The following is a 25,231-nucleotide window of genomic DNA, read 5'->3' on the forward strand; positions in this document are numbered from 1 at the left end:
TTTCAGAATTTCATGCCTGTTCTGCAGAAACTGAAGAACCAAATCAGTGGACTATACTTTAAAGGTAAAGGTAAAGGGACCCCTGACCATTAGGTCCAGTCATGACCGACTCTGGGGTTGTGCGCTCATCTCGCTTTATTGGCCGAGGGAGCCGGCGTATAGCTTCCAGGTCATGTGGCCAGCATGACAAAGCCGTTTCTGGCGAACCAGAGCAGCGCACGGAAACACCGTTTACCTTCCCGCTGTAGCGGTTCCTATTTATCTACTTGCATTTTGACATGCTTTCGAACTGCTAGGTTGGCAGGAGCTGGGACCAAGCAACGGGAGCTCACCCCATCACAGGGATTCGAACCACCGACCTTCTGATCGGCAAGCCCTAGGCTCAGTGGTTTAACCACAGCGCCACCTGGGTCGGACTATACTTTAAACCAGTGCTATTTTTCTAGGGAAAGAGGTGCCAGATGGCCCCCTCCTGGGAGGTTATCTCCAGCTTGGGGGGGGGGAAGAGCCCTTCTATTAATGTATTTTTAAAACATTTGAAATTATGGCAGAGGGGATAATTTAACCACTGATTTAATGAGTGCAATGTCTTACTGCTGGGTGCTTAAACCTAAGATGATTATCCTCCAATACTCCTCTGTCAATTTGGACTTGTTCTGCATTTCAAACATGTATCCAAGGGCATTCTCATCAGTAGACACTTCCTGAATGAATGAATTGCTTGCTTATGATGGAGCGGGGTTGCTTTCTAGTCCAAATAGTTTGCTCCCTGCCAGTGGCATAGCATGGGTTGCTAGTGCCCGGGGTGGGGCAAGTGTTGTGCCCCCTTGGTGGTGGTGGCCACACAGCTTGGCAGCTCTCCCGGCTTGACCAGCCCTGGGGTGTCCTCTCGCTGACCACAAGGAAAAGGAGGCACCACCCCAGACCCAAAGGACCAGTGCAGGCATGACTTGCCTCTCCATTGCTCCAGAAGGCAGCAGGAACTCAGTCACATAAAGGAGACTGTTGTGGGGGTGCCTTTTTTTGCACCCGGGGCCATTGCTCCTCTGTCCCAACACACAGTATACCACTGCCCTCCCAAACTTTAAAAAGCCCTGATGTTTGCTACCTCTGTTTTAACACAGGTATAAAATCTTCACTGGCTACAATGTAATTTTGATTTCTCTTCCATGTTCTATCCCATATGAACAAAACTCCCACATGACACAAGTTGCTCAAGAAAGGTATCTTTAAGGGTGAATTTGGGCACTGCAGTCTTTAGGTATACAATATCTGACTACGACATGACATATTTGCTGGAACTCAACTCAGTGCGCTCTGTTTGAGTTTTGGAAAATGTTTCATTTCATTTTCTATTTTATTTTATTTTTAAAAAAACCCTAGTTATTGTATAAGAAATTAACAACTGTGTGCGTCACTTGATGAATTGCACGTGTGAAGGAGCCGTTATATATAGCTTAATAGCAATGAGATTTCGACATATCGCCAGATGTCATCACCTCGCAATAACTTTCAATGAGAGCAAGTCACATTCAGCAGCAGGGAGTCAACATGCCGCAAGACACCCAAAACGAAGGATGAATCAGCCCTTCGAGAAATGACTCCTGTTATCCAACAAGAGTAATCGTAATAGATTCGTGACAGTTTTCCAGAAGGAAATCAGTTTGTTCCAAACTTTTAAAACTACCCAGTGAGTTTAGCCTTTTCCCCCTGTAAATGTGATGACACAAATCCCACCATCTACCTGAACACTTCAAGATTTCAGACTTCCCCAGTCCTAGAAATGACAGGTACTGAACTTGGCATCTTTGACATGGAAATCTGTAACTGAGTTCCAGTCCTTTGTCCATGCTGAATAGCCTTACAGTGCTGAGGATCAATCATTTAAAAGGGGAGGGAGTTATTGGAAGAATTGGTTAGCAGAAACCCTATCCTGTTATGAGAAAGGATGCATGGCAACATTTTGTTGCAGCTACCTGCTGTTAGCAAACTCTGCCCTTCTTAACACTGTCTGGCTCTCAGCTGAAAACTTTGCTTTCATAAACCGCTCAGCCTTGTTTCACTACTCGAATTGTATTCTATTTCAGCATATCTGCAGGACTGCCCCCAAGTGGAGATACCTTTAAAAGTCAGTATTCTTAAAACAGTCATTCAATCTGAAAATGACAGGGTTGTAGTGGTGCCGTTTATTTACATCTCATTTATATCCAATACACAGCACAAGCCCACATGAATAAATGCGTTTAAAGTTTTGACCTAAATTAGTTTATTGATCATATATAAATCCACGAGCACTTGATATGAAAGCAGATAGTCGGTGAGGATATAAAACAATTATGTGCTCTGTTTAGGCACAAGTGTTTTGTTAATTTCATCAGTGTCAAATATGACCAGCATCAAAGTGTCAAATATGACCACACTATCCTAATACGGACTGAATTATATCTGTCTGATTTTTCTCTCTCATTTCCTCTTTTATATTTTTACTATTTGGAAATAACAATTCCTGAAAGCTTGTGTTACTAAGTGTTTAGTATCAAACATAACCAGAAAGAGTTCAGCATTACTAACTTCAAAATACAGTTATTTTTCTTTTGCAGCCACAAAAATGTATCTATGAATTTTTGGCACACTGTATGGGTTTCTCTCTGAATGCTGGTCATATCCAGAACAGACTATTAATTCAAATGGGTCTGCTCAGAGTATAATTAACATTGGCTATTGCCCTATGTTTTCATTTTACATTTTTAGGGAAAGGTCAATGGAATATATATTTCTTTTTGTTGAAATCCACAGCCCCCACCTGAAAACTGGTACATGTAAGAAGTTTTTTCATGAGTATATCAGGTGCTTCTAGTTATCAGCATTTAATTTACTTATTCAGAGACAACAGATATAGAGCAAATTGTAACATACCTGAGAACATGTCAGTCCACAATCTTCAATCCTGGGAATGAGCTGATAGCCATAAACTCCCCAAAACATTGCAAAAATCTGCACCTTAAATAGCATCTTTATTTTTATAAAAAAAAGCTACCCTTTGATTTATCCTGTAGAAACAGCTGTTCCACTCTGAGAAACTAAGTTTAAATACTGTGATATGATGACTTCAAGCACCTCCTTATTATCTTTCAGCTTGACTCCTCCTCTTTAAAAAAAAACAAGAACATGCAAGGCCGATTTTTTTAAATAAAAAAGCCAACAACCCCCCTTGTATTTTAAAACAACTCTTACTCCAGCCAGATGACTCACAAGATTCTGGAAGTTAAGTCCCAGACAGTCATCTTCCAAATAGCTTAAATTTTGAATCAAACTTGCTTAGTCAGAGAAATTTTTACTATTGTTTTGAGTCACTGTGTAAATATTTTGCCGTAATCATGATTTTGGTTGTAAAACTTTAAGTTATTACCATGAGTTGAAAAAAGTGTGAGCACAGAGATAGGGGGTTATGCAAGGATTCGTGTTCGCTTTCTTTCTTTCTTTTTAAATACTTTTTATTCGTTTTCAAAAATTAAACACAATATCAAAAATGCGCACTGGCAAAAATACAAATAACAAAAATACAATAAAGACAAACAAAAACAACAACAATCAAGGATTCATGTTCGCTTTCAATGCCATGAGCATTCCAGTTCTTTTCTCATGCTTCTAATGCGTTAGAGCACAAAAGTCCCTTGGCAATGTGCCAAAATATATCAATTTCTAAGTGACATAGCCACTCCCAAATCTTTCTGAAATATACTCGGAGTCCTGTAGTGACTGCATGCTCTTTATTGCGGCTTGTAAAACAGTGAATGAAATGCCCCCCAAACCTCAGGCTTTTATATACATTATTTACACAATGAGTCCCATCTGATTGGCTGGTTCTGCTTTCCTCCGGAGCCTGATTGGTCTTTTCCTCCAGGCCAATCAGTTGTTGTATTTATGATCCTACCAGCCTAATAGGCTGAGTAACTTCTTCCTGGAGCCTGTTTGGTCTTCTCCTGCAAGCCAATTACAGTTGTTGCATTCTAGGATCCTACTTGCCTATTGTTCCAGGATGCAAGCTTAGTACATAACACTTTCCTATGGCGGCCAGACACCAGCGTTATGCTTTTCTTACCTTCCAAGTCCCGGACTGCAGAATCCGGGACCGGCAGCCGTGTGACACCGGAAGTTGCGTCGACGTAACTTCCGGTGTCGCTTTGCCCTTCTATGGGCACCAAAAATGGCCGCCGCTGGCTTCGAAAGTCGCTTGTACGCATGTCAGGAAGTGCGTCGACGCAACTTCCGGTGTCGCTCCGCCCATCTATGGGCACCAAAAATGGCCGCCGCCGACACCGGAAGTCACGTCTATGCACTTCCGGACAGGCGTACAAGCGACTTTCCAGACAGGCGTACAAGCGAATTTTTGGTGCCCATAGAAGGGCAAATCGGAAAGAAAAAAATGGCCGCCGGCAGGAGAAAATAACAGAGAAAAACAGGAGACGAAGTGATACGGGGGACCACCGGGAAAAGGTAAGTAAAAATGGGGGGTTTCCCGGGGAAAACGGGGTACTTGGCAGCTATGGCTTTTGTGAGAAACAGGCAGTGGTTTAGCACAGCAAGCACGGCTGGAAGATAAAAAGGTAGAAAGTTTTAAAATGAAAGTATGCTGGCATGGCATCCTAGTGTAACTAAATTGCACTCAGGAAAGAAAGAAAAATTGGCTAATTGGATATAGTCGGGAAATTGGTAACGGAATTGTCATAATTAAACTGGGGGTACAATAATGGCTTTTTTTCTGGTGGGACGCATACCCTTAAACATTTTGTGAATCTTTGTACTTTTGTACACATCTAAATTAAACAAGTGTTGTAAATGTAAAGAGAAAGGTTATTTTTTATCATATGTGGTGTTCTTGTAGTAAGGTTTAAGCTTACTGGGAAATGATATATAATGAATTGAAAAGGATGTTCAAAATAACCTTTGTAAAACAAAAACAAAAACCAGAAGTTTTTCTTTTGGGAATTATAGGGACATAACTACCTAAATTGTATAGAAATTTATTTATGTATGCTACTACAGCAGCAAGAATGCTACTTGCCCAAAAAAGAAGCAGAAGTCCCAGCAAAGGAAAAATGGATACAAAAACTTATGGAATATGTAGAAATGGCGAAACTTACCAGAATAATAAGAAATCAAGATAACAATTTTTTTTATAAAAGAACGGAAATCGTTTATTGAATATTTACAGATAAATTGCAAACAGATAAAAACATTGGCAGGATTATTGTAATAACCTGCAGTTTCATAAGAATATATATTTAAAGTAGATAATTAAATGAAATTGGATATGCAGAAGATATTTAAAAAAATTTAAGGAACCTCAGAAAGAGGGGGAAGGAAGTCAAACTTTGAAATGTTAAAATGATTGTAAAATTAACGAAATGTATAAACCTGAAAAGTATAAATAATTTTTTAAAAAAAATACTGATCAGAAGACCACACATTCAAATTGTCTTCTGCTACAATGAGAGCCTCAGGTAGAACTGTGATTAGTGCAAATGCCACGTTTTCCTAGAGGTTGTTCAATACACCTCTGTACATCATGTGAAAGATATTCAGAGTCTCAGCCAGAACATTCTTTTGCTATGACAGTAGACAGTAAGTATGTCAACTCAGAAGTCCTGTTGAATTCAGTGGGACTTGCTCCCAGTTGAGCAAGGATTGAGGTGGCAGCCTTAGGCACAAACTGGATATGAAAAAAAAATGTGTGGAGAAGGGTAGGTATCTGGACTGGGACTGCGGTGCAAGAAAAGGAGGCAATGATCATCATTTTCTCATTCAGGACCACCACGATACCCAACACTATTATTTCCTGGGGAAATAAAACACGTAGGGACAGTTTCTTATATATATATATATATATATATATATATATATATATATATATATATATATATATATATATATATACACACACACACACACACACACACACACACACATACATACATACATAAACCTCCGTTTATGAACACCTCGGTTTACGAATTTTCAGTTTATGAACACCGCAGACCCATCTGGAACGGATTAATTCACTTTCCATTACTTTCAATGGGAAAGTTCGCTTCAGTTTATGAACGCTTCAGTTTATGAACAGACTTCCGGAACCAATTACCCCCATGCTTCGGGTTAAGTACGCTTCAGGTTGAGTACTCCGCGGACCCGTCTGGAACGGATTAATCCACTTTCCATTACTTTCAATGGGAAAGTTCGCTTCAGTTTATGAACGCTTCAGTTTATGAACAGAATTCCGAAACCAATTGTGTTCATAAACCGAGGTACCACTGTGTGTGTGTGTGTGTGTGTGTGTGTGTGTGTGTGTGTATATATATATATATATATATATATATATATATATATATATACACAAAAATACATCAACACAAACAATACATACAAACATATAAAACATATACAAATATTTCTTCTATAAAACCTATTTTTCTGTTATCATCATCAACTGACTTCCTTCGATTCCTTCCTTCCGAATTTCATTATAATACATCTTTAGCAGTTTAATCACCGTCATCTAAAAATCAACTATTAATTTAATTAATCCATTTCTTATTAACTTTTTACTTAACTTTTACATCAACTATCTCTTCATTCCAATCCTGATTCTTACGCTAATAGCCTATATTATCTTCACTAAGATCTATCTGGTTCGCCAGAAGGGGCTTAGTCATGCTGGCCACATGACCTGGAAAAACTGTCCGTGGACAAATGTTGGCTCCCTCGGCCAGTAAAGCGAGATGAATGCCGCAACCCCAGTGTCGTCCACGAATGGACCTAACGGTCAAGGGTCCCTTTTCCTTTACCTTTTACCCTGAAAGATAGTCTAGCGTTCTGACTTGCTATAAGGCAGTTTTCTCTGTTCCTAGATCAGTGAAACGGAGCCGTCATACAATGCCTGGTGCCACCTGCTGTCTGAATCAGCAAATCTAGCTCCACAGATACGGCTTCTCTTAGTACAGAAACACCTCCTTGCAGTGTAACTCTATATATGTCGACCAGAAGCAAGCCAATTTGAATTTAATGGAACTCATTCCTTGGCAAGTGTGCCCAAGTCTGTGGTCTTACCCTGTCATCAGTGCTCCACAGACAGGGCTTACTGTTTGAGACCACTGGGATACGGATAACTGATATATAGCAAAGCTTTTGGAATCCTGCACTGAAACTGAATAGCTTGAAAACTGGGGTGCTCCTTGGCCTAATTACGTATATTATTCTTTACAGTGGTACCTTGGTTCCCAAACGCCTTGGTACTCAAACAACTTGGAACCTGAACACTGCAGACCCGGAAGTAAGTGTTCCGGTTTGTGAACTTTTTTTGGAAGCTGAACGTGCTCCGTTTTGATGGTTACACTTCCGATTTGAGTGCCACACTTCCATTTTGAGTGTTACGCTGAGGGCTGTCTCTTTTTGCTATTTATTTTGTGTTTTTGCTTCTGCGGCTCTTTTGGTTTTGGTTTTGTGGCTGTGTGAAACCCAGCTCAGCTACTGATTGATTGATTGAAAAAGCTCAACAACTATCGGGGTGTCCTGGTTTTTACATTTTGAAATATAGCAACCCTATGACATAAGGCCTAGTCTGGTGCACAGTTCGTCTACCAAAATAAAAGAATACAGGCTGTTAGTTTGTACAGCTTGCTATTTGATACTTCAATACAACAACAGAACTGCAATATAAAATGCACAGCACAGCTGCTGCTAGGCTACCTTTCCATGAACACTACGATAATTTATGACATTTCTGTGTATCCATTAATGTAGCAAGTACAGTATGCAAGTCTGGGAGAGGCTCCATAGAAGATGCTGCTTAGTCTAAAAGGACCACACAGTTACAGTAGAACTATGATATAAGGTGTGGTATAAATGTTGTTCCATTTGAGACATTTTAAAAGAGTTTGGAATATATAACATGACTGGTTCATGCAAATCTCTGCTACAGGTGGCACTTTTAAAGCTTTTTTTAAAAAAAACTTTAATGAAAGAACTGTAATTCTGTTTTCTGAATTCTGAATTCTGTAATTCTGAATTCTGTTTTCCAAAAGCTCTGTGGCAAGGGGTGGCCATTTTCTATTTACAAATCTTTTCTCTTTGCTGTTTAGGGAGAGACTTGCTCCTATTTCTTGTCCCCAGTTGACCTACTCAGTAGACTGCAACCTAGTCCATAATTAGTACCCAACCATATTTAAACATTCTGTAATTTGGTGTCCTTGCTATATTGAGGTGGGATTTTCTGCAACTCCAGCCCATTCTACATGACAAAATGTAATTATTTGGTTTGTGGGGAAGTTCAAGGGGGGAAACACATTGTCCTACTACCACTGTGGCTAGACGGGCAAAAGTTTGATGTAAGATGTTAGAAAATCCCTCCCCCCTTTCTGTAGCTTAGAGATAGGGTTCTTGAAGCTCATCCCATCCTCTGGGTTTCAACATGATGCTCGTGAAGGAGTGTCTCCACCCCCCATCCTTCAGCCCGGACACTGAGGTCCAGCTCCGAGGGCCTTCTGGCAGTTCCCTCCCTATGAGAAGTGAGGTTGCAGGGAACCAGGCAGAGGGCCTTCTCGGTAGTGGCACCACCCTCCCATCAGATTTCAAGGAAATAAACTACTATCTGACTTTTAGAAGACATCAGAAGGCAGCCCTGTTTAGGCAAGTTCTTAATGTTTGATGTTTTATAGTGTTTTTAATATTCAGTTAGGAGCCACCCAGAATGGCTGGGGAGACCCAGCCAGATGGGCGGGGTATAAGTAATAAATTAGTAGTAGTAACATGCTTTGCCTACTTTCGTTACATGACTCAACCAAGTTGCATCTTTCAGCTCATTGTATGTGCGTGTGAATTAAAACCCCAAACTCTCAATCAGATCAAAGCCTGGCTAGTCTAAGTTTCTTGCCCAACCATGCTTTCAAGTTCTAATAGGAGTTCTGCCAGCAGGGGCAAAGGAATGGGGGTGCAGTGGGGGTGGTCTGCCCCGGGTGTCACCACAGGGGGGGTGACAAAATACCAGGCGGCACTCGCTGCGGGGCCTGCAGCGCGCCCGAGCCACGCATCTCTCCTGGAATAGGCGCGATGGCTTGGATGCGCGCAGGCTCTGCGCTGCCCAAACGGTCCGCCCGCCGCCTCCCCCTTAGCTGCAGGGCAGCTGAGTGGGAGGAGGCAGGCAGACCCCTCGGAAGCCCCGCGGAGCGTCCTGCCCCGGCTCACCCCGCCCCACGGGTGGCTGGCCCCACCCCTGGGCGCAGGGCACCACCCCAGGCGCCCAATTGGCTTGCTCTGCCACTGTTTGCCAGAGTTCTGATACCAAGGTTTTGAAAACCTGAAGGCGGCTCCTGTACATGCTTGCAGCTGCAAGGGAGGTTCAAATTCTTCCGTGACTTAGCCATTTCAATATCAGATTTCACCCCTACGTTGGCAGTCATGCACCTGAGAGGTTTGAGCATTTGCCCACATAGATTGCATGACTATTGAAGCTAATGGTCAATGGAGCAAGCCCTTCTTTATCATCACCGCTACTGGAGGTCAATTCACCATTTAGGAATACCTTTAAAAGTGTGTCACAGGGAATTGCTCCCTTCATGTTCCTGAAGTCCTGTGGTTACAATAAGGGTCAAACTCTGTGCTCCCAATCTGCCCTTGCCCTGCTTCTCTGATCCTATTCATCCCTCTGAACACACCTTTTCCAATTTAAAAATAACCATCCGTATTACGTCACACACATTTTTTCCTTGCAAGATATGCTACATCAGTTTGAAATTCTCAGACTTGCATTAATAGCACAGCTTCCATTCTTTTCCACAGCATTTCTGCTGTAGAATTGGCTACAGCTATTTGATAAGAAACGGGGCCTTTCAGCATTTTCTTCTTCTTTTTATATACAAGGAAGGTTCTTGAGCTCTGTCTGAGGTTTGGGGAATTGGCTTTTTAAAAAACACTTTCTCAAAGCACTTTGAATACAGTCAAAGGTATTTTGGTAGTCCATAACATGGGACGGTCAGCCTGTTCTTTGTCATCTTTTCAGGAGGAGAACACGGACTCATAGGTAGGTATGAATCTCCTTGTAATACAGTTGCACAAAAAGAGCTGCATTGTTTACAAGCTTTCTCTGACTGGAAACCATCTCCACAAATTAGGCATGGAATCTTCTTGGTTTTGTTCTGCAGACCTTTAAAGAGAGAGCAAATATTAACACCCACCAACACTGAATTGCATAGTTAGCAATGCTCCTTTTACTAGGATTCTACAAAAGACTCTACAGAGAAACAATGCATACACTCCAACATTTCTCTGATAAAAATAGGGTTGTCCTATTCTATTATTATTATTATCCCACCCATCTGACTGGGTTGCCCCAGCCAGTCTGGGCACCCTCCAACATAAATAAAAACATAATAAAGCATTACTTCCCAATACAAGGCTGCCTTCAGATGTCTTCTAAGGGTTGTATAGTTACAGTCATACCTCGTGTTGCATTCCGCTCTTGTTACGGACTTTCAGCTTATGAACATGGCAAACCCGGAAGTGTTTACTTCCGGGTTTGCCGTCCGCACATGTGCAGAAGTGATCTGCGCGGTTCGTGCACGTGCAGAATCACTCGATCGTGGTTTGCGGATTACGTCCGCAACTAGAGGTACCACTGTACTTATCTCCTTGGTTTGGGGGCTGCATAACTCCATACCTGCCAACATTCCTCCAATAAAAATAGGGACATCCTACCATACCCTCCAACATTTCTCCGATGAAAATAGGGACGCCCTAAGGGAAAGCGGGACATTCTGGGGTCAAATCAGAAACCAGGACAGCTTCTGTAAATCTGGGACTGTCCCTGGAAAATAGGGACACTTGGAGGGTCTGGCAATGCCTGCATTAGTCAGGGCATTTTTGCCTCTGAATAACATATTTTAAAATCCTGCTCTACCTAGATGCCAGCAATGGCTTCCCAACAGTTTTCCAAACTTAGCAGCCAGTTGCCTTTAAAATTAAGGATAAACATTACGTTGCACTTAATGCTGTTAATGGCGCTAATCATTTTCAGGCCTTGGGTAGGTCAAAAATATCACTTTCCCCACTTTGTTTCTGTTTGAAGAGCCTTCTGTTCTCTTTCACAAGTAGACCTTGAGCCAATCATTAGGAAGGGCATCCAATCGGATATAACTGGAAATGGTCTTAGGTGTTTCTGGTCAACAAGTTATCACTTGTCAGAGTCTCTAGCAGACACAACTGAAAATTGGTTCCATGAGCAAGGGCAGAGCTTCAGCCGATGAAGCGTCTCGACCCAATTGCAGAGCATCAAGGTAACAAGTGATTTTAGTAGCTGAGTGCTGAAATAATTATTTGCCTCTCCCTGTGCCTACCATCTGAGGAACTGAGACAAATAGTGGCGGTGAGACAAATTTGTAGGCCTTATTGGTGAATTAAAAACTGACAGATTGCCAGGTCTAAATGGCATCCACCAGAGAATCCTTAAATAACTCAAATATTAATTTGCTGATCTTCTAACAAAAAAAAGATTGACTTGTCCCTATGGTCAGCTTCTGATGCTGAGAACTGCAAAGTAGCCTATGTAGCACCAGTTTTTTAAAGAAGGGATACAGGAGGGATCTAGGAGATTATAGACCAGTTAGCTTAACATCTGCTCCAGGAAAGTTAGTCAAAAGCAATATTAAATATGGAATTAACAAGCATGTAGAAGAAGAAGTCTTGCTGGAGAAGAACCTGCATGGCCTCCACAATGGTAATTTCTGCCTCACTAACCTTTGAGAGTTCTTTGTGTGTCAACAAGCATATAGATACAGGTGATTCTGTAAATATTGTGTACAGTACTAAGATGTTCAAAGTAACATCCCAAAGACTCCTGAGTAAGCTTAGAATTTGAAGGATAAGAGGACAGGTCATCTTATGGATCCGGAACTTGTTAAGAAATAGGAACCGGAGAACAGGAAAAAAAACCAAACAATTATTGCAATGGAGGGCTGTAGAAAGTGCTCAAAAATAATCAACAGTTAGGGATGAGCAGTGTTCAGGGTGGTATGAACAAAAAAAATTATGAGAAGCTCCAAAAGGACCTACCCAAACTGGGTGTACGGGGGGGTGGGGTGGCAAATGTAACTCAATGTAGTGCAAAATGATGCATATTGGGGCAAAAAAATCCTAATTTCACATATATGCTAGCGTGATCTGAACTCATGGAGACTGACCAGACACGAAACCTTGGGACTGTAGTAGACAGCTTGAAGAAGATGTCAACAGCAGCTGTGAAAAAGGTGAACTCCGTGTTAGGGATCATTAGGAAATGAACGGAAAACAAAACTGCCAATTTCATAATTGACTCCTACAATTCTATGGTGAGGCTGCCCTTGAAATGCTGTCTACACTTCTGGTTCCTTCACCTCAGAAAGGATATAGAAATGGAAAAGTTCCAGAAAGGGGCTACCAAAATGACCGAGGAACTGGAGCAACTTGGCTATGAGAAAGATTACGATAGTGGCCGCTTTTCAGTTTTTTTGGCGAGGGAACACAAGTAAGAGGTGGCGTGCTAGAGGAGTACAAGATTGTGTATGGTGTAGAGAAAGAGCATAGACAAAAGTTCTTTGCCCTCTTTTATAGTACAAGGAATTATGGCCGTCCAATGAAGCTGAATGTTGGAAGATAAGATACAAGGTAAGAGAAAGACACAGTGCACAGTTAAACAATGGAATTCACAAGGGGTAACGATGGGCACCACCATAAAAGGGATTTGATAAATGCATGGATGATAAGGCTATCCATAGCTTCTAGCAACAATGGTTGTGGTCTATCTCTATTATTGGAGGCAATATGTCTCTGAGTGCCGTTTCTGGGAATGATAAGCAAGGAAAGCAGTCTTGCATCCAAGTCCTTCTTGTAGGCTTCCCATAAGCATCTGGTTGGCCACTGTGATAACAGGAAGCTGGAGAACATGGGCCTTTGGCCTGAACTAGCAGGATTCTTCTTCTTAAATTCTTAAAAGTCAAACGTATAGAATTCTGAATGGCGGTTGTGTAACAGGAGAGAAAACCTCCTTGGTGTCCCTAAAATGTCAGTTTCTTTGGCTGATAACAGAAAAACCCAAGTCCAAAAGCTGTCTGAAGTGGTCTGCTTCAGTCTGGGATTCATCCAAATCCTATGCCCACCCTAGTTTCAGTGGCCCTCAGCATCACCTGCAAATTCCATCCACTTATGCCAATATAGGAATTAAATAATGTCATTTCCATAGGATTATTTGAGACAGAGTTAAACTGGCAGAAAGCCATTCAAATTTTGCTTTGTAGAGCTTAATTTCAAAGTGAAAGAGATTTCCCCCAATACTCCTATTTTAACAAATATTTGCTCTAATTAGTTATCTGTTAATCAATTGATTTTATTTTATTGTCATATTGATTTTCATATATATATATATATATGAAAAAGGTTTATATTATAAAGATATATGTGAAATATTTTCATCCTCATTTTACCTGCATCTATAGAGGGCTGAAGTAATGTCCAGTCCAGTGAATGAGACTTTTGAGAGGGAATGGTAGCTTGACTTCCAATCTGAAGGCTTGGCTCATCAATGGGCTTTGACTTTTTCTTATCAGAAACAGAGGTTGCTCCACGGCCATGAGCTATGCGAGGAAAGTCTATTGTTTGGGCAGGCTTTTTGTAGGTGCTTTTCACTTTAGGGCTTTTCTCTTGCAACTTCTTGAGGGTCTTTGGCAAAGGACAAGGAGCGCTATTTCCATGTCTTCCTTTTACAGTTCGTTTGTTGTTGGCGGGTGTCCCCTGGTCTCCGTCATTTTCTAGATCGGTTACAGGTTGTGTTACCCCCAGCAGCGGTTCAAGAAAATTAAAATTAGTGATGTTAACTATATGCTTTTTCAGTTTCTTAACATTGATTCCTTCCACAAAAAGGTCTGTAGGATTAAACGGCGGCAGATCCAACATGGGCTGTAGAGGAAAACAACATGGTGGTTTTCAGCACTCCTCTCTTATACAAATGGGTTTGTTCTCACAATTATAAACCTTGGTTGTCAAACAGCTTGGCTCCCAAACAAATTGGCTCTCGAACACTGCAAACTCAGAAGTAAGTGTTCCAGTTTGCAAACGTTTTTTGGAAGCCGAACGTTCAATGTGGCTTCCGCGGCTTCCAATTGAGTGCAGGAAACTCTTGCAGCCAATCGGAAACCGCGCCTTCGTTTTTTAACGGTTCTGGGAGTCAAATGGAACCGTTAAAAAACGGCAGCCCGTTACGGGGCGGCTGTGTGCGAGCAGCAGCCGGGCTGGCGCTGTTGCTCCCACGGCAACCTTACGAGCGGCAACTCGTAAGGCTGCCACGTGTAAAAAGCAGCACGGACGGGGCAGACTTACGCACGCTGTTTGCGCGAGGCAGCCTTATAAGTTGCCGCTTGCTGGATCGTAAGGTTGCCGCGGGAGCAGCAGTGCCAGCCTGGATGAACTGCACATGCGCCGTTCGTCCTGACACGTGTGCTGTGACATCACGTCACCATGCCCCGCCCCCAGGGGGTGCCTCCGCATTGGCTGCCTTGGGCAGCCAAGCGGCACCGTTTGCCACTCTAGGGTGTGTCTCCTGCATCTTTCAGAGTTTCATAGAAGGGGGAATTTCAGTAGGTGAGGCTTCAGAAGCTGCCTCTGAAGATGGGTTCGGAAACTTCAGCCGGTGTAGAATTCAGCGGCCAGGTTGCTCACCAGTGCAAGATGATTTGAGCATATTACACCAATCCTGACCTGACTGCCAATTAGTTTCTGGGCCCAATTCAAAGTGCTGGTTTTGAACAAGGTAAAGGTAAAAGTACCTGTTATGTACTGAGCTGAATCATAGAACAATAGGATCCAGAATCAGCAGTCTGATTGGTCCGCAGGAGCCACCCAATCCAACTCCAGGTGGAAGTGAATCCGCAACCTGACTGGCCTGCAGGAGCAGCCAATCAGGCGGCTGGCAGAAGTGAATCCACATACTGATTGGCCCACAGGTGTAGCCCTGAAGTAGCCACTCATGCAAAGCCCATTGTGTAAATAATGTATATAAGCAGATGGTTTTGCGAAAAGGGCATTCTTCTTCTCTTCTCCTTGATGACTACGAGCTGAATAAAGAGCATGAAATTCACTCTCGACTCCGAGTATATTTCAGTACCCCTAACCCTTAGGTCCATTCACAGACAACTCTGGGGTTGCGGTGCTCATCTCGCTCTATAGGCCGAGGGAGCCGGCGTTTGTCCGCAGACAGCTTCCAGGTCATGTGGCCAGCATGACTAAGCCGCTTCTGGCGAACCACAGCAGCACATGGAAATGCCGTTTACCTTCCCGCCGGAGCGGTACCTATTTATCTACTTGTACTTGAGGTGCTTTCAAACTGCTAGGTGGGCAGGAGCTGAGACCGAACAATGGGAGCTCACCCCGCCGCGGGGATTCGAACCGCCAACCTTCTGACCGGCAAGCCCTAGGCTCTGTGGTTTAGACCACAGCACCACCCGCGTCCTATAAAGCCTTAAATGGTTCAGCACTGCAATAATTCAAAGAACCCCCTCTCCCCATAGGATCTGACCTGGACCCTGAGATCATCATCTGAGGCCCTTCTTCATGTGGCTTCCTCACGAGGGGTCCGGAGGTGGCAACACAAGAATGGGCCTTTTCTACAGTGGCTCCCCATCTGTGGAATGCTCTCCCCAGGGAAGTACGCCTGGCACCTTCATTATACACCTCCAGGAGCCAAGCAAAAACATTCTTCTTCAACCAGGCCTTGGGCTGGTGAACATTCTATGTTCTTTTACACATGTTTGTGGGAGTGGTGATGATGGGTTCGTTTTGTCCTTGTTTTCATTCTGTATTTTGTACATCTGTGCTGTGAACTGCCCTGCATACCTGCCAAGTTGTTGTCCAAGAAATAAGGGACCGGGCCGGAAGTAGCAGACCATAAGTAGCGCTGCCGCCATTTTGGAACTGGGCGGAGCATGCTCAGAAGTGACTTTTGATGCTGCTTTGCCCAGTTCCAAAATGGCCGCCGCGCCAGAATAAACCGGGGGGAAACAAAAAAAATAATCCGTTTTTTCAGCTAGGAACAGCTGGAAAAACGGGGATTTCCCGGGGAATACGGGAGACTTGGCAGCTATGCTGCCCTGAGATCTTTGGATGAAGGGTGGTATATAGATTTAATAAATAAAATCAATAATAATAAATAATAATAATACGCCCCTCGATTATTTCAAGATTTGCATTTCATGGTCTTACCTGTCTCCAGAGAAGTTCAAACTGCCCAATGTCACAGTTCCTGTCATGTTTTCTGTCTATAACTACCCTGATTGTGTCTTCTTGAACCTGAGCACATAGGTTGGATGTTATTGGGGTCGAGGGGTACATGGTTGGACTACTATTGATTTCAATCAACCAAGGTGTAAAGTCATTTCCGAGAATGAAATCTGCCCCGTAAAGTTCAAAGCTACTCCTCCGGGGTTCAACTTGGTCCTGAGCCATCTTCATTGTGTAGATTAATATTTTCTTCATGGACGGGTAGATAATATTACGCCAGACGTGGCCAAGACCCCTCTTTTGCAAATACTCTTGGAATTTGCTGCTCGTCCACATATTGTGATATGGCAACTGAGAACTGCGGTCTGGTGCGTTCTTGTAGTTCTTCTGGATGGAGTTATTGCAAAGGTGAATCGAGCTGCGAAAATGGGGTGCAAGAATTGCTGTCATAAAGCACAGAAACATGGCACAGAAATGTAGAAAGAAAATCATCTTTATAAAAAATAAATTCAAGGGGAAGTGTAAAAACATCCCACTTACTTAAAGATATAGGCTTGGATCCAGGTTTGGTCATGTTTAAAGAATCATAGAATCCTAGAGTTGGAAGAGACCACAAGGGCCATCCAGTCCAACCCCCTGCCAGGCAGGAAACACCATCAAAGCATTCTTGACATATGCCTGTCAAGCCTCTGCTTAAAGACCTCCAAAGAAGGAGATTCCACCACACTCCTTGGCAGCAAATTCCACTGCCAAACAGCTTAAAGTAGTTTGATGTTTTATTGTGTTTTAAATATTCTGTTGGGAGCCACCCAAAGTGGCTGGGGCAACTCAGTCATATGGGTGGCATATCATCATCATCATCATCATCATCATCATCATCATCATTATGGCAGTCATGACTAAACTCAAGTCCCAGTAATGTCAAAGCATTGTTGAGTTCCATTAAAAAGCAATAAAACCCTAAATGTATTAAAATTACTCGTTGATATTAAGTAAAATGAAGACATGGGGGAAGCATTGCACCTGACAAGACTACAGTTTGCAGGAGCAGTTTTGCTTCAGTTTTGGTGTGGATTTGTGACTCCCAATAGGAGCCACAATAGGAACCTTGGACAACAGGGTCAGCCTTGCCATGCTACAGGGTGACGCAAACCACTTCAGAAAGTATCAAAAAGTTTTGGAAACAGGTACAGATGAAGGCGGGACACAGCTGGCACTGTGGTCTAAACTCCTGAGCCTAGGGCTTGCTGATTGGAAGGTCGGTGGTTCGTATCCATGCGACGGGGTGAGCTCCCGTTGCTCGGTCCCTGCTCCTGCCAACCTAGCAGTTCGAAAGCACCTCAAAGTGCAAGTAGATAAATAGGTATCGCTCCGGCGGGAAGGTAAATAATGTTTCCATGCGCTGCTCTGGCTTTGGTGTTCCGTTGTGCCAGAAGCGGCTTAGTCATGTAGGCCACATGACCCGGAAAAACTGTCTGCGGACAAATGTCGGCTCCCTCGGCCAGTAAAGCGAGATGAGCGCCGCAGCCCCAGAGTCATCTGCGGCTGGACTTAACTGTCAGGGGTCCTTTACTTTTTGTTACAGATGAAGGCAGGCACTGGTGTTTGACTTTGCATTGGCCTTAATAAGGGAGAGGGTGTCACCATTGAGTTCTGCTTTGGGTGGCAAAATGTCTATGGCCAGCAGTGTTAGCAATGAAATATGACCTGTCCTTGGTTGAGTCGAAACAAGTTTTCATTTCTTGGATCATTCTCACTTAGGCTAGGTGGAACCAGATCAAATGCAGTTGTTATTATTATTATTATTATTATTATTATTATTAATTAATTAATTATTTATTTATACCACGCCCATCTGGCTGGGTTTCCCCCACTACTCTGGGTGGCTTCCAACAAATAGCAAAATACATTAAAATATCACAGATTAAAAACTTCCCTAAACAGGGCTAAATGTCAGGTAGTTATTCTAAATGTCAGGTAGTTATTTATCTCCTTGACCTCCGATGGGAGGGTGTTCAACAGGGCGCGGGCCACTACCGAAAAGGCCCTCTGCCTGGTTCCCCGTAGCTTTGCTTCTCGCAGTGAGGGAACCACCAGAAGGCCCTCAGCGCTGGATCTCAGTGTCCGGGCTAAATGATGGGGGTGGAGATGCTCCTTCAGGTATACAGGACCGAGGCCGTTTAGGGCTTTAACGGTCAGCACCAACACTTTGAATTGTGCTCGGAAACGTACTGGGAGCCAATGTAGGTCTCTTAGGACCGGTGTTATGTGGTCTCTGCGGCCACTCCCAGTCACCAGTCTAGCTGCCGCATTCTGGATTAATTGCAGTTTCCAGGTCACCTTCAATGGTAGCCCCACGTAGAGCGCATTGCAGTAGTCCAAGCGGGAGAGAACTAGAGCATGCACCACTCTGGTGAGACAGTCTGCAGGCAGGTAGGGTCTCAGCCTGCGTACCAGATGGAGCTGATAGACAGCCGCCCTGGACACAGAATTAACCTGTGGCTCCATGGACAGCTGTGAGTCCAAAATGACTCCCAGGCTGCGCACCTGGTCCTTCAGGGGCACAGTTACCGGGGGGTTATACAGTTATTCAGGACCAGGGAGTCCCCCACACCCACCCGCCCCCTGTCCCCCAAAAACAGTACTTCTGTCTTGTCAGGATTCAACCTCAACATGTTAGCTGCCATCCATCCTCCAACCGCCTCCAGGCACTCACACAGGACCTTCATACATATTTAGTTATACAGTGGAACCTCGGTTTATGAACACCTCGGTTTACTAATTTTCGGTTTACGAACCCCGCGGACCCACCTGGAACAGATTAATTCCCTTTCCATTACTTTCTTTTTTTTTTTAAAAAAATATTTTTATTAATTTTCCAATTAAAACCAATTATATCACATTCAATATTTCAAATTATACACATATATATATCAATCAGACCGAATGTTATGCCAAATCATCTAAAGAATTTTTTATTTGGGTTCCCATGCTTCAAGAAATTGGGAATTCCTCGCAACTGTCCACTGCCGTCTTTTTTCTAAAGTTCAAATCGTCCTTCAAGTTCATAATAATCCAGATCCTCCCCTTACAGTCACATAGATGTTTTCCACTTTCACGATTGTTTCCCAGCTGCTGATATAAATATCAAACAAAGTCTCACAGATGTTCTTTCTCCTGTGTGAGTTAATCAGTCCAGCCTCCCCATAAATCTTCTTAATGGAGCTCCTGTTGCGTTGAAGCAATTCGAAGTAGCGCCATCTTAAAAAGCTCAAATCACTTTCGCTTTTAGCCATGAAGATTTACGATCATTATAGAGTTTACAGCTTTTCCAGGCAGGAGACCCAAACATCAAACCATAGACTCTTGGTAAATTAATGGATCTCCTTGCCCTATAGCTGAACTTAGCTTCAGGTCGCTGCTCCAATTTAAAGTGCGTCACAGCTCATAAATCCTCCGAACGCATTCAGAACTCCTTCCGTCCGACTAGGGGGGGGCTTTTCTCATCGGCAACTCCACATCTTTAAAAAAATATGCTCAGTAACAACAGTTATAAGGTTCAACTCACACAGTCTTTTGCTTCTCTTTCACTCCAAACAAGCCAGGACATCGCGTCCGGGAAGGTACGAGGCAACGATATGAAGAAAAAAAATAAAATAAAAACTCACTCCCCTTATCGCTCCGTCCCCATCAATCCTTCTTCCAGATGCAGTACAATCTTTGACTCCTCTCACTCGGCAGCATAAATTTCTCAGCAGTAAACAGCGCTTCTTTCCCTCCTTCTGAAGTATGTCCATAGATTTAAGCCTAATTATCTTCTTTAACCATGGAAATCCCCGCCATGCAGATTAGCGTCCGGGAGTCCTGGCCCTTGTAAGTGCTCAGCCCAAGCTCCCCCCACTCCAAAAACAGTCGGAGTGGGTCTGGGGGCATCGCGGGCCAGCGGCCCCTCTCCGTAACCCCCGGAGAGGGTAGGGGGTTGCCATTTACTCCCCTAGCAACCGCCAAATTCCTTACAAAGGTCAGAGAGATGGAAAACAGGTCCGCCATTCCTGCAGGCGGAAACCGGAACTTTCAATGGGAAAGTTCGCTTCAGTTTATGAACGCTTCAGTTTATTAACAGACTTCCGGAACCAATTGTGTTCATAAACCGAGGTACCACTGTACATATTTAGGCTTTGCCTCTGTTGCGGATGAAGACTAAGGGATTAAAATGAGGTCAAACCTTTTACCTCTTATTCTGTCAACAAAATGTCATGTCCAGTGAGACATCCAAACTGCTGTCATGACTAAAAACAGCTTTATAAAATAAGCAAAAATGAGATCATCAGCATACACTGGCTTCACAGCGTCATGAGTCTCTCATAACAATGTCAACACATTTATTCACCCCTTGCTTTCGTGTGCTCAAACTAGGTCCCACACAATAAAAACATTATAGCAGAGGTCAGCCAACTTTTTCAGCAGGGGCTGGTCCACTGTCCCTCAGACCTTGTGGGGGGCCGGACTATTTTTGGGGGGAGGGGGGTGAACGAATTCCTATGCCCCACAAATAACCCAGAGATGCATTTTAAATAAAAGGACACATTCTACTCATGTAATAACACTCTGATTCCCGGACCGTCCGCAGGCCGGATTTAGAAGGTGATTGGGCCGGATCCGGCCCCTGGGCCTTAGTTTGCCTACCCATGGACTATAGCATGGCGTGATCTGTGCCTGGCGTGATCTGATCCATGGGATCATGAAGAGTCAGACACGACTAAATGACTAAACAGCAGCAACTGTTGGTTACCTGTGTAGATTGTCCAAGGAGAAGCGCTGCGTGGAAAATCTCAGATAGCTTTCTTTGTAGAACCATATAGTCAGCGGGTTCCAGTCTGTCACAAGAAACCACTGTCTAATATCAAACTTTGTATCAAAGATCAATAGAGGAGTTTCGATATACTTTTGGACAACCCACTTATGGTCCTTTATTGGAAGCTGATCCGTTGGTTCCACTAGTTTTAATATATCATCCAGCCGGTTCTTGCATACTATTTCTAGAAGACAGGAAAATAAAAATGTGAATGGAATATGCGCAGCCTGCGGACCTAACATACAGAATAAGAGAACAAGAAGAACATACGTTTAAAGGAGACTGGAAAATGTTTATTGAATATATGTGGGGGGGGGATGTGTACACTTGAAAACGTTGGCAGCATTAAGATAAATTCAACAGTGTAAATAAGTTTTGATGGATGTAATAGGGGAATAGTGAATGGTTTAGTTTATATAAAATATCCAGGGATTTATGTTATGCAAAATGAACCATGGAAAGAGAAGAAGGGAAGTTTTTTGACATTTTAAAGTTGTTTAAATGAGTATTCAAAACTGTAAAACAGAAAATTTAATAAAAAATTATAAAAAAGAGAATAAAATAGAAAGGGGTCAAACAGTCGCAAGAGGTGTTGAAATTTTGGGAGGTTAGATAGTTGCAATGGAATGGTCTCGGTGGTGGGGTGCACATTTTTATTCTTATTTATTTATGATTATTACTTTGTCAAAAGAAAAGGGGGGGAGAGAGAAGGAAGTTTCAGGTTCACAAGAGTTTGTCTAGTGAAAAGAATGAACATTTTACTGATTCTACTTCGTAATGCATTTAGCTATATGTACCCCACACAATTTTGTTTCGTAATTTTCATTGTAATATATATTAGAGAGAGATTGATGGAGGAGCGCGACCTCCGGCGCGGTGGCCATTTTGGAACTGGGCAGAGCAGCATCGAAAGTCACTTCTGAGCATGCTCCGCCCAGTTCCAAAATGGCGGCAGCGCTCCTTCCGTTCTGCCAATCCCTTATTTTTCCGGCAGGAACTTGGCAGGTATGGCAGAAACACACCCAGGATCCCAGGATCCTGACCAACAATTAAAAATATATATGTTAAGAGGAATGTAAGTTGAACAGTTAAAGTGCAGAACAACTGACCATTGTGCATATTCACCAGGCCTCATGGAAAATGTGTACATGATGCTACCACGAAGGGGGAATAGCACCTTAGCTATTAAAAAACATAAATCTCCTTTATTGAATAACATATTATAACAATTTGTCCTGCCCTCCGACGATGATATTGCTGCTACAGTTTTTAGTTAAATCTCTTATTTTTGTATGGTGTTTTATTCCTCTGGACCTGTATTTTAAGTACTCTACACTTAATTAGTATATTGACTGTTGAAACCCCGTATCAGTCATTTTTATTGTTTATGTAGGGAATTATGCAGAATTTCTGGTTTGATATGCTGGCTGTTTGCCGTAATAAACATTGACTGTCTATTAACCGCTTTGAAAAACCACCATTATCAGTATTGTATGGGTGTACAATTAATATTTAATAGATCGCTGAGTACACACATATATAACATTTATTAACAACCCAGTTAATAAATACAACCAACAGAGCAGCAGTATGGGAACAATAAAACTGAAAAGTGGGTACTAATTTACTCCAAATGCCTGGGAGAATAGGATAGGATTGCTTTTACCTGCCAAGCGGAACCTATGAGAGTCTCCCATCCAGACTTCCCAAAAAGCATTCCTGGGCTTGATGTCTTTATTCACCAAAGGGTAATAATATTCCTACCTCTGCCACGGGATTTTGCTCCAGGTTTAATAATCCAGATGTTGTGGAGGCCATCGATATCTCGTTGCGGGTTTACTAATAGAATTCTGCGCAAAATATTTTGACACTGAGTAAAATAGTTCTCTGCATTACAAATCACTGCGCCCTCACTGGAAATAAACAACAGCCATGTTAAAACTCCGTAAGAAACATGTTAGAAATGCTTCCTGCAATTAAAATTAAAACAATGGTTATTTCAGGTAGAGTACTTGAAAATGGAGTGGGGCTAACAGTCTTATAACAGCTTGTGGACCCTCTTGGTCTTCAAAATGCTATGAAGAATTCTTGTGGTTTTTCCAGGACAGGAGGAATAATTCATAATAATAATTTTCTTATTTGTACACTGCCCATCTGCCCTGGTCAACCCAGACACTCTGGGCAGCTTCTAGCATATACAGAAACGTAAAAAAATAAGAATCAAACATTTAAAAACTTCCCTATACAGGGCTGCCTTCAGATGCCTTCCAAAGGTTGTAGAGTTACTTATCTCTTTGACATCTGACGGGAGGGTGTTGCACAGCCTGGGTGCCACTATGGAGGAATCTCAGCACAGCACTTTAAATTTGAGTTGAGCTCCAATTACTGGGTGATTGACTTCAATGGAGAGATTGGCTCTCATTGCCCTGCTGGTTGACCTATTTGACACAGAGTTTTCAACTGCTTTCTCCCTCCTCTCCCATACAGCTCAGAGCATTCCAGCTTGGCTAAAGCATGGCTGCCAGCAGGGCCAAATTTAGGTTTGACCTTAGCTTTACCTAAGCTACTGAAAGTCAGGTCCGTCTTACCCATAGGTGCTAGGGGTGCAGGGCACCCAGGCACTGGGCTCTCAGGAGCGCCAGGCCGAGAGTCTGGGCCCAAGAGTGGAGTCTGGGAAAGAGCCCGCCCGTCACTCAGAGCGCCGCAGCAGGCTCTTCTGCTGCGGGTGGCTCTGTGCCGCGAGTTCGGGGGCAACCGAACCAGGGAGACGCTGAGGTGGTTGGCCGGCTCCACCCTCCTGTGTGCCTGGGACTGAGAGAGAGAAAGGCGCCTCAGATGAACTTTGCGCCCCCAAACTCTCCAAGTCTATAAGTGGGCCTCAATTTTTGCTATAATGGGGAGGGTCAGATCATGAGGGAACTAAAATTATAGGCCCCATTGACTTCACTAATCTCCTAAAGTACACTCACGAGAGGATACCCTTGAGCTTCATTTTAATTCATCTGAGATGGGCTTTTCCCTCCTAGGCATCCCCGAACTGCGGCCCTCCAGATGTTTTGGCCTACAACTCCCATGATCCCTAGCTAACAGGACCAGTGGTCAGGGATGATGGGAATTGTAGTCCAAAACATCTGGAGGGCCGAAGTTTGGGGGTGCCTGTCTAGATCCATATGATATTCCAATTCTCACTCCGAATTAGAATTCTCCACTCAGAACCTCGATTCAGTAGAAATGGTAAGAAGAGTAAGGAATCAAGAGAAAGGCTCACAATCTTCTGTCAACACAGTTAGATGCTGAAGTGAACACTTACTGAATGAGAGAGTAGTACTGCTCAATTAATTGATTCCATTCTCTGTCGGAAAGTACAGGAGTAGTTTCTGCCTCTGAGTCAATGTCATTATGTTCAAATTGTGCAAGATAGGTTTCACACACTTTGCAAGCCATCTCGACTAGTCTTTCAGGGAGCTCTTTTGCTTTATTATCATCGGAATCTACGGAATACGAAGCAAAGTATTTATTAGTGATTTGCACCCTCCCTGTAGGCAAAACCTTCTCTCATAAAGAATCCTCTGTAAGGGACATGCAATTATTCTTCATCATCATCATCATCATCACCATCATCATGTATTGAACATCTTCTACACGATCGTCTCAAGGTGGTATGCAATAAAAGCAGCAAAGAAAAGATTGAAACACAAAGAACAGCAAATACGTCTTAAACAAAATTAGAACAATGCACAACAGACCCATTTACCCTGATGGAAAGGCCTGTTAGGAAAAAAAAATGTCTTCAATTGTTTCCATGACATGGTAGGATGTGTAAATATTTCGGGTAAATAGCCTGAAGTTCAGATATTTCCATAAAACAAAAATGAATTGTCCTATAGGGTATCAGTAAATGAAGCCCAGAGACGCCATCTTGCATGACATCCTAACAGTGGGTCTGGAAAAGCTGTTCTGCTGGGATATGGAAATCTCTGAAGATTCTTGCTGGGGTTCTTCATACTCTGCTGATACATCACACTGGTTGAGGTGTGGTGAACTCTACCAACTGACTTCCGCCAACAATGAATGTCTAGT

The 25,231-nt window shown here is 43.0% G+C and overlaps 2 protein-coding genes across 2 annotated transcripts in view; both read right to left on the reverse strand.

Moving 5' to 3' along the window:
- IL17REL (interleukin 17 receptor E like) overlaps window positions 1-3,097 on the reverse strand; it is a 47,743-nt gene extending 44,646 nt beyond the window's left edge. The window contains exon 1 of the mRNA XM_088676976.1: window positions 2,917-3,097. Coding sequence (XP_088533102.1) covers window positions 2,917-3,012 — 96 coding nt within the window. The 5' untranslated portion in view covers window positions 3,013-3,097. The remainder of the gene's footprint in view (window positions 1-2,916) is intronic.
- A 4,231-nt stretch (window positions 3,098-7,328) lies between these two features.
- The window catches only part of TTLL8 (tubulin tyrosine ligase like 8), a 36,237-nt gene continuing 18,334 nt past the window's right edge, over window positions 7,329-25,231 (reverse strand). Inside the window, exons 9-14 of the mRNA XM_035127743.2 lie at window positions 24,462-24,642; window positions 22,916-23,064; window positions 21,089-21,335; window positions 16,279-16,714; window positions 13,509-13,980; window positions 7,329-10,198 (exon numbers count right to left, since the gene is read on the reverse strand). Coding sequence (XP_034983634.1) covers window positions 9,993-10,198; window positions 13,509-13,980; window positions 16,279-16,714; window positions 21,089-21,335; window positions 22,916-23,064; window positions 24,462-24,642 — 1,691 coding nt within the window. The 3' untranslated portion in view covers window positions 7,329-9,992. The remainder of the gene's footprint in view (window positions 10,199-13,508; window positions 13,981-16,278; window positions 16,715-21,088; window positions 21,336-22,915; window positions 23,065-24,461; window positions 24,643-25,231) is intronic.

The sequence above is a fragment of the Zootoca vivipara genome, chromosome 9, assembly GCF_965207765.1.
Source record: "Zootoca vivipara chromosome 9, rZooViv2.hap1.1, whole genome shotgun sequence".
Lineage (NCBI taxonomy): Eukaryota > Metazoa > Chordata > Lepidosauria > Squamata > Lacertidae > Zootoca > Zootoca vivipara.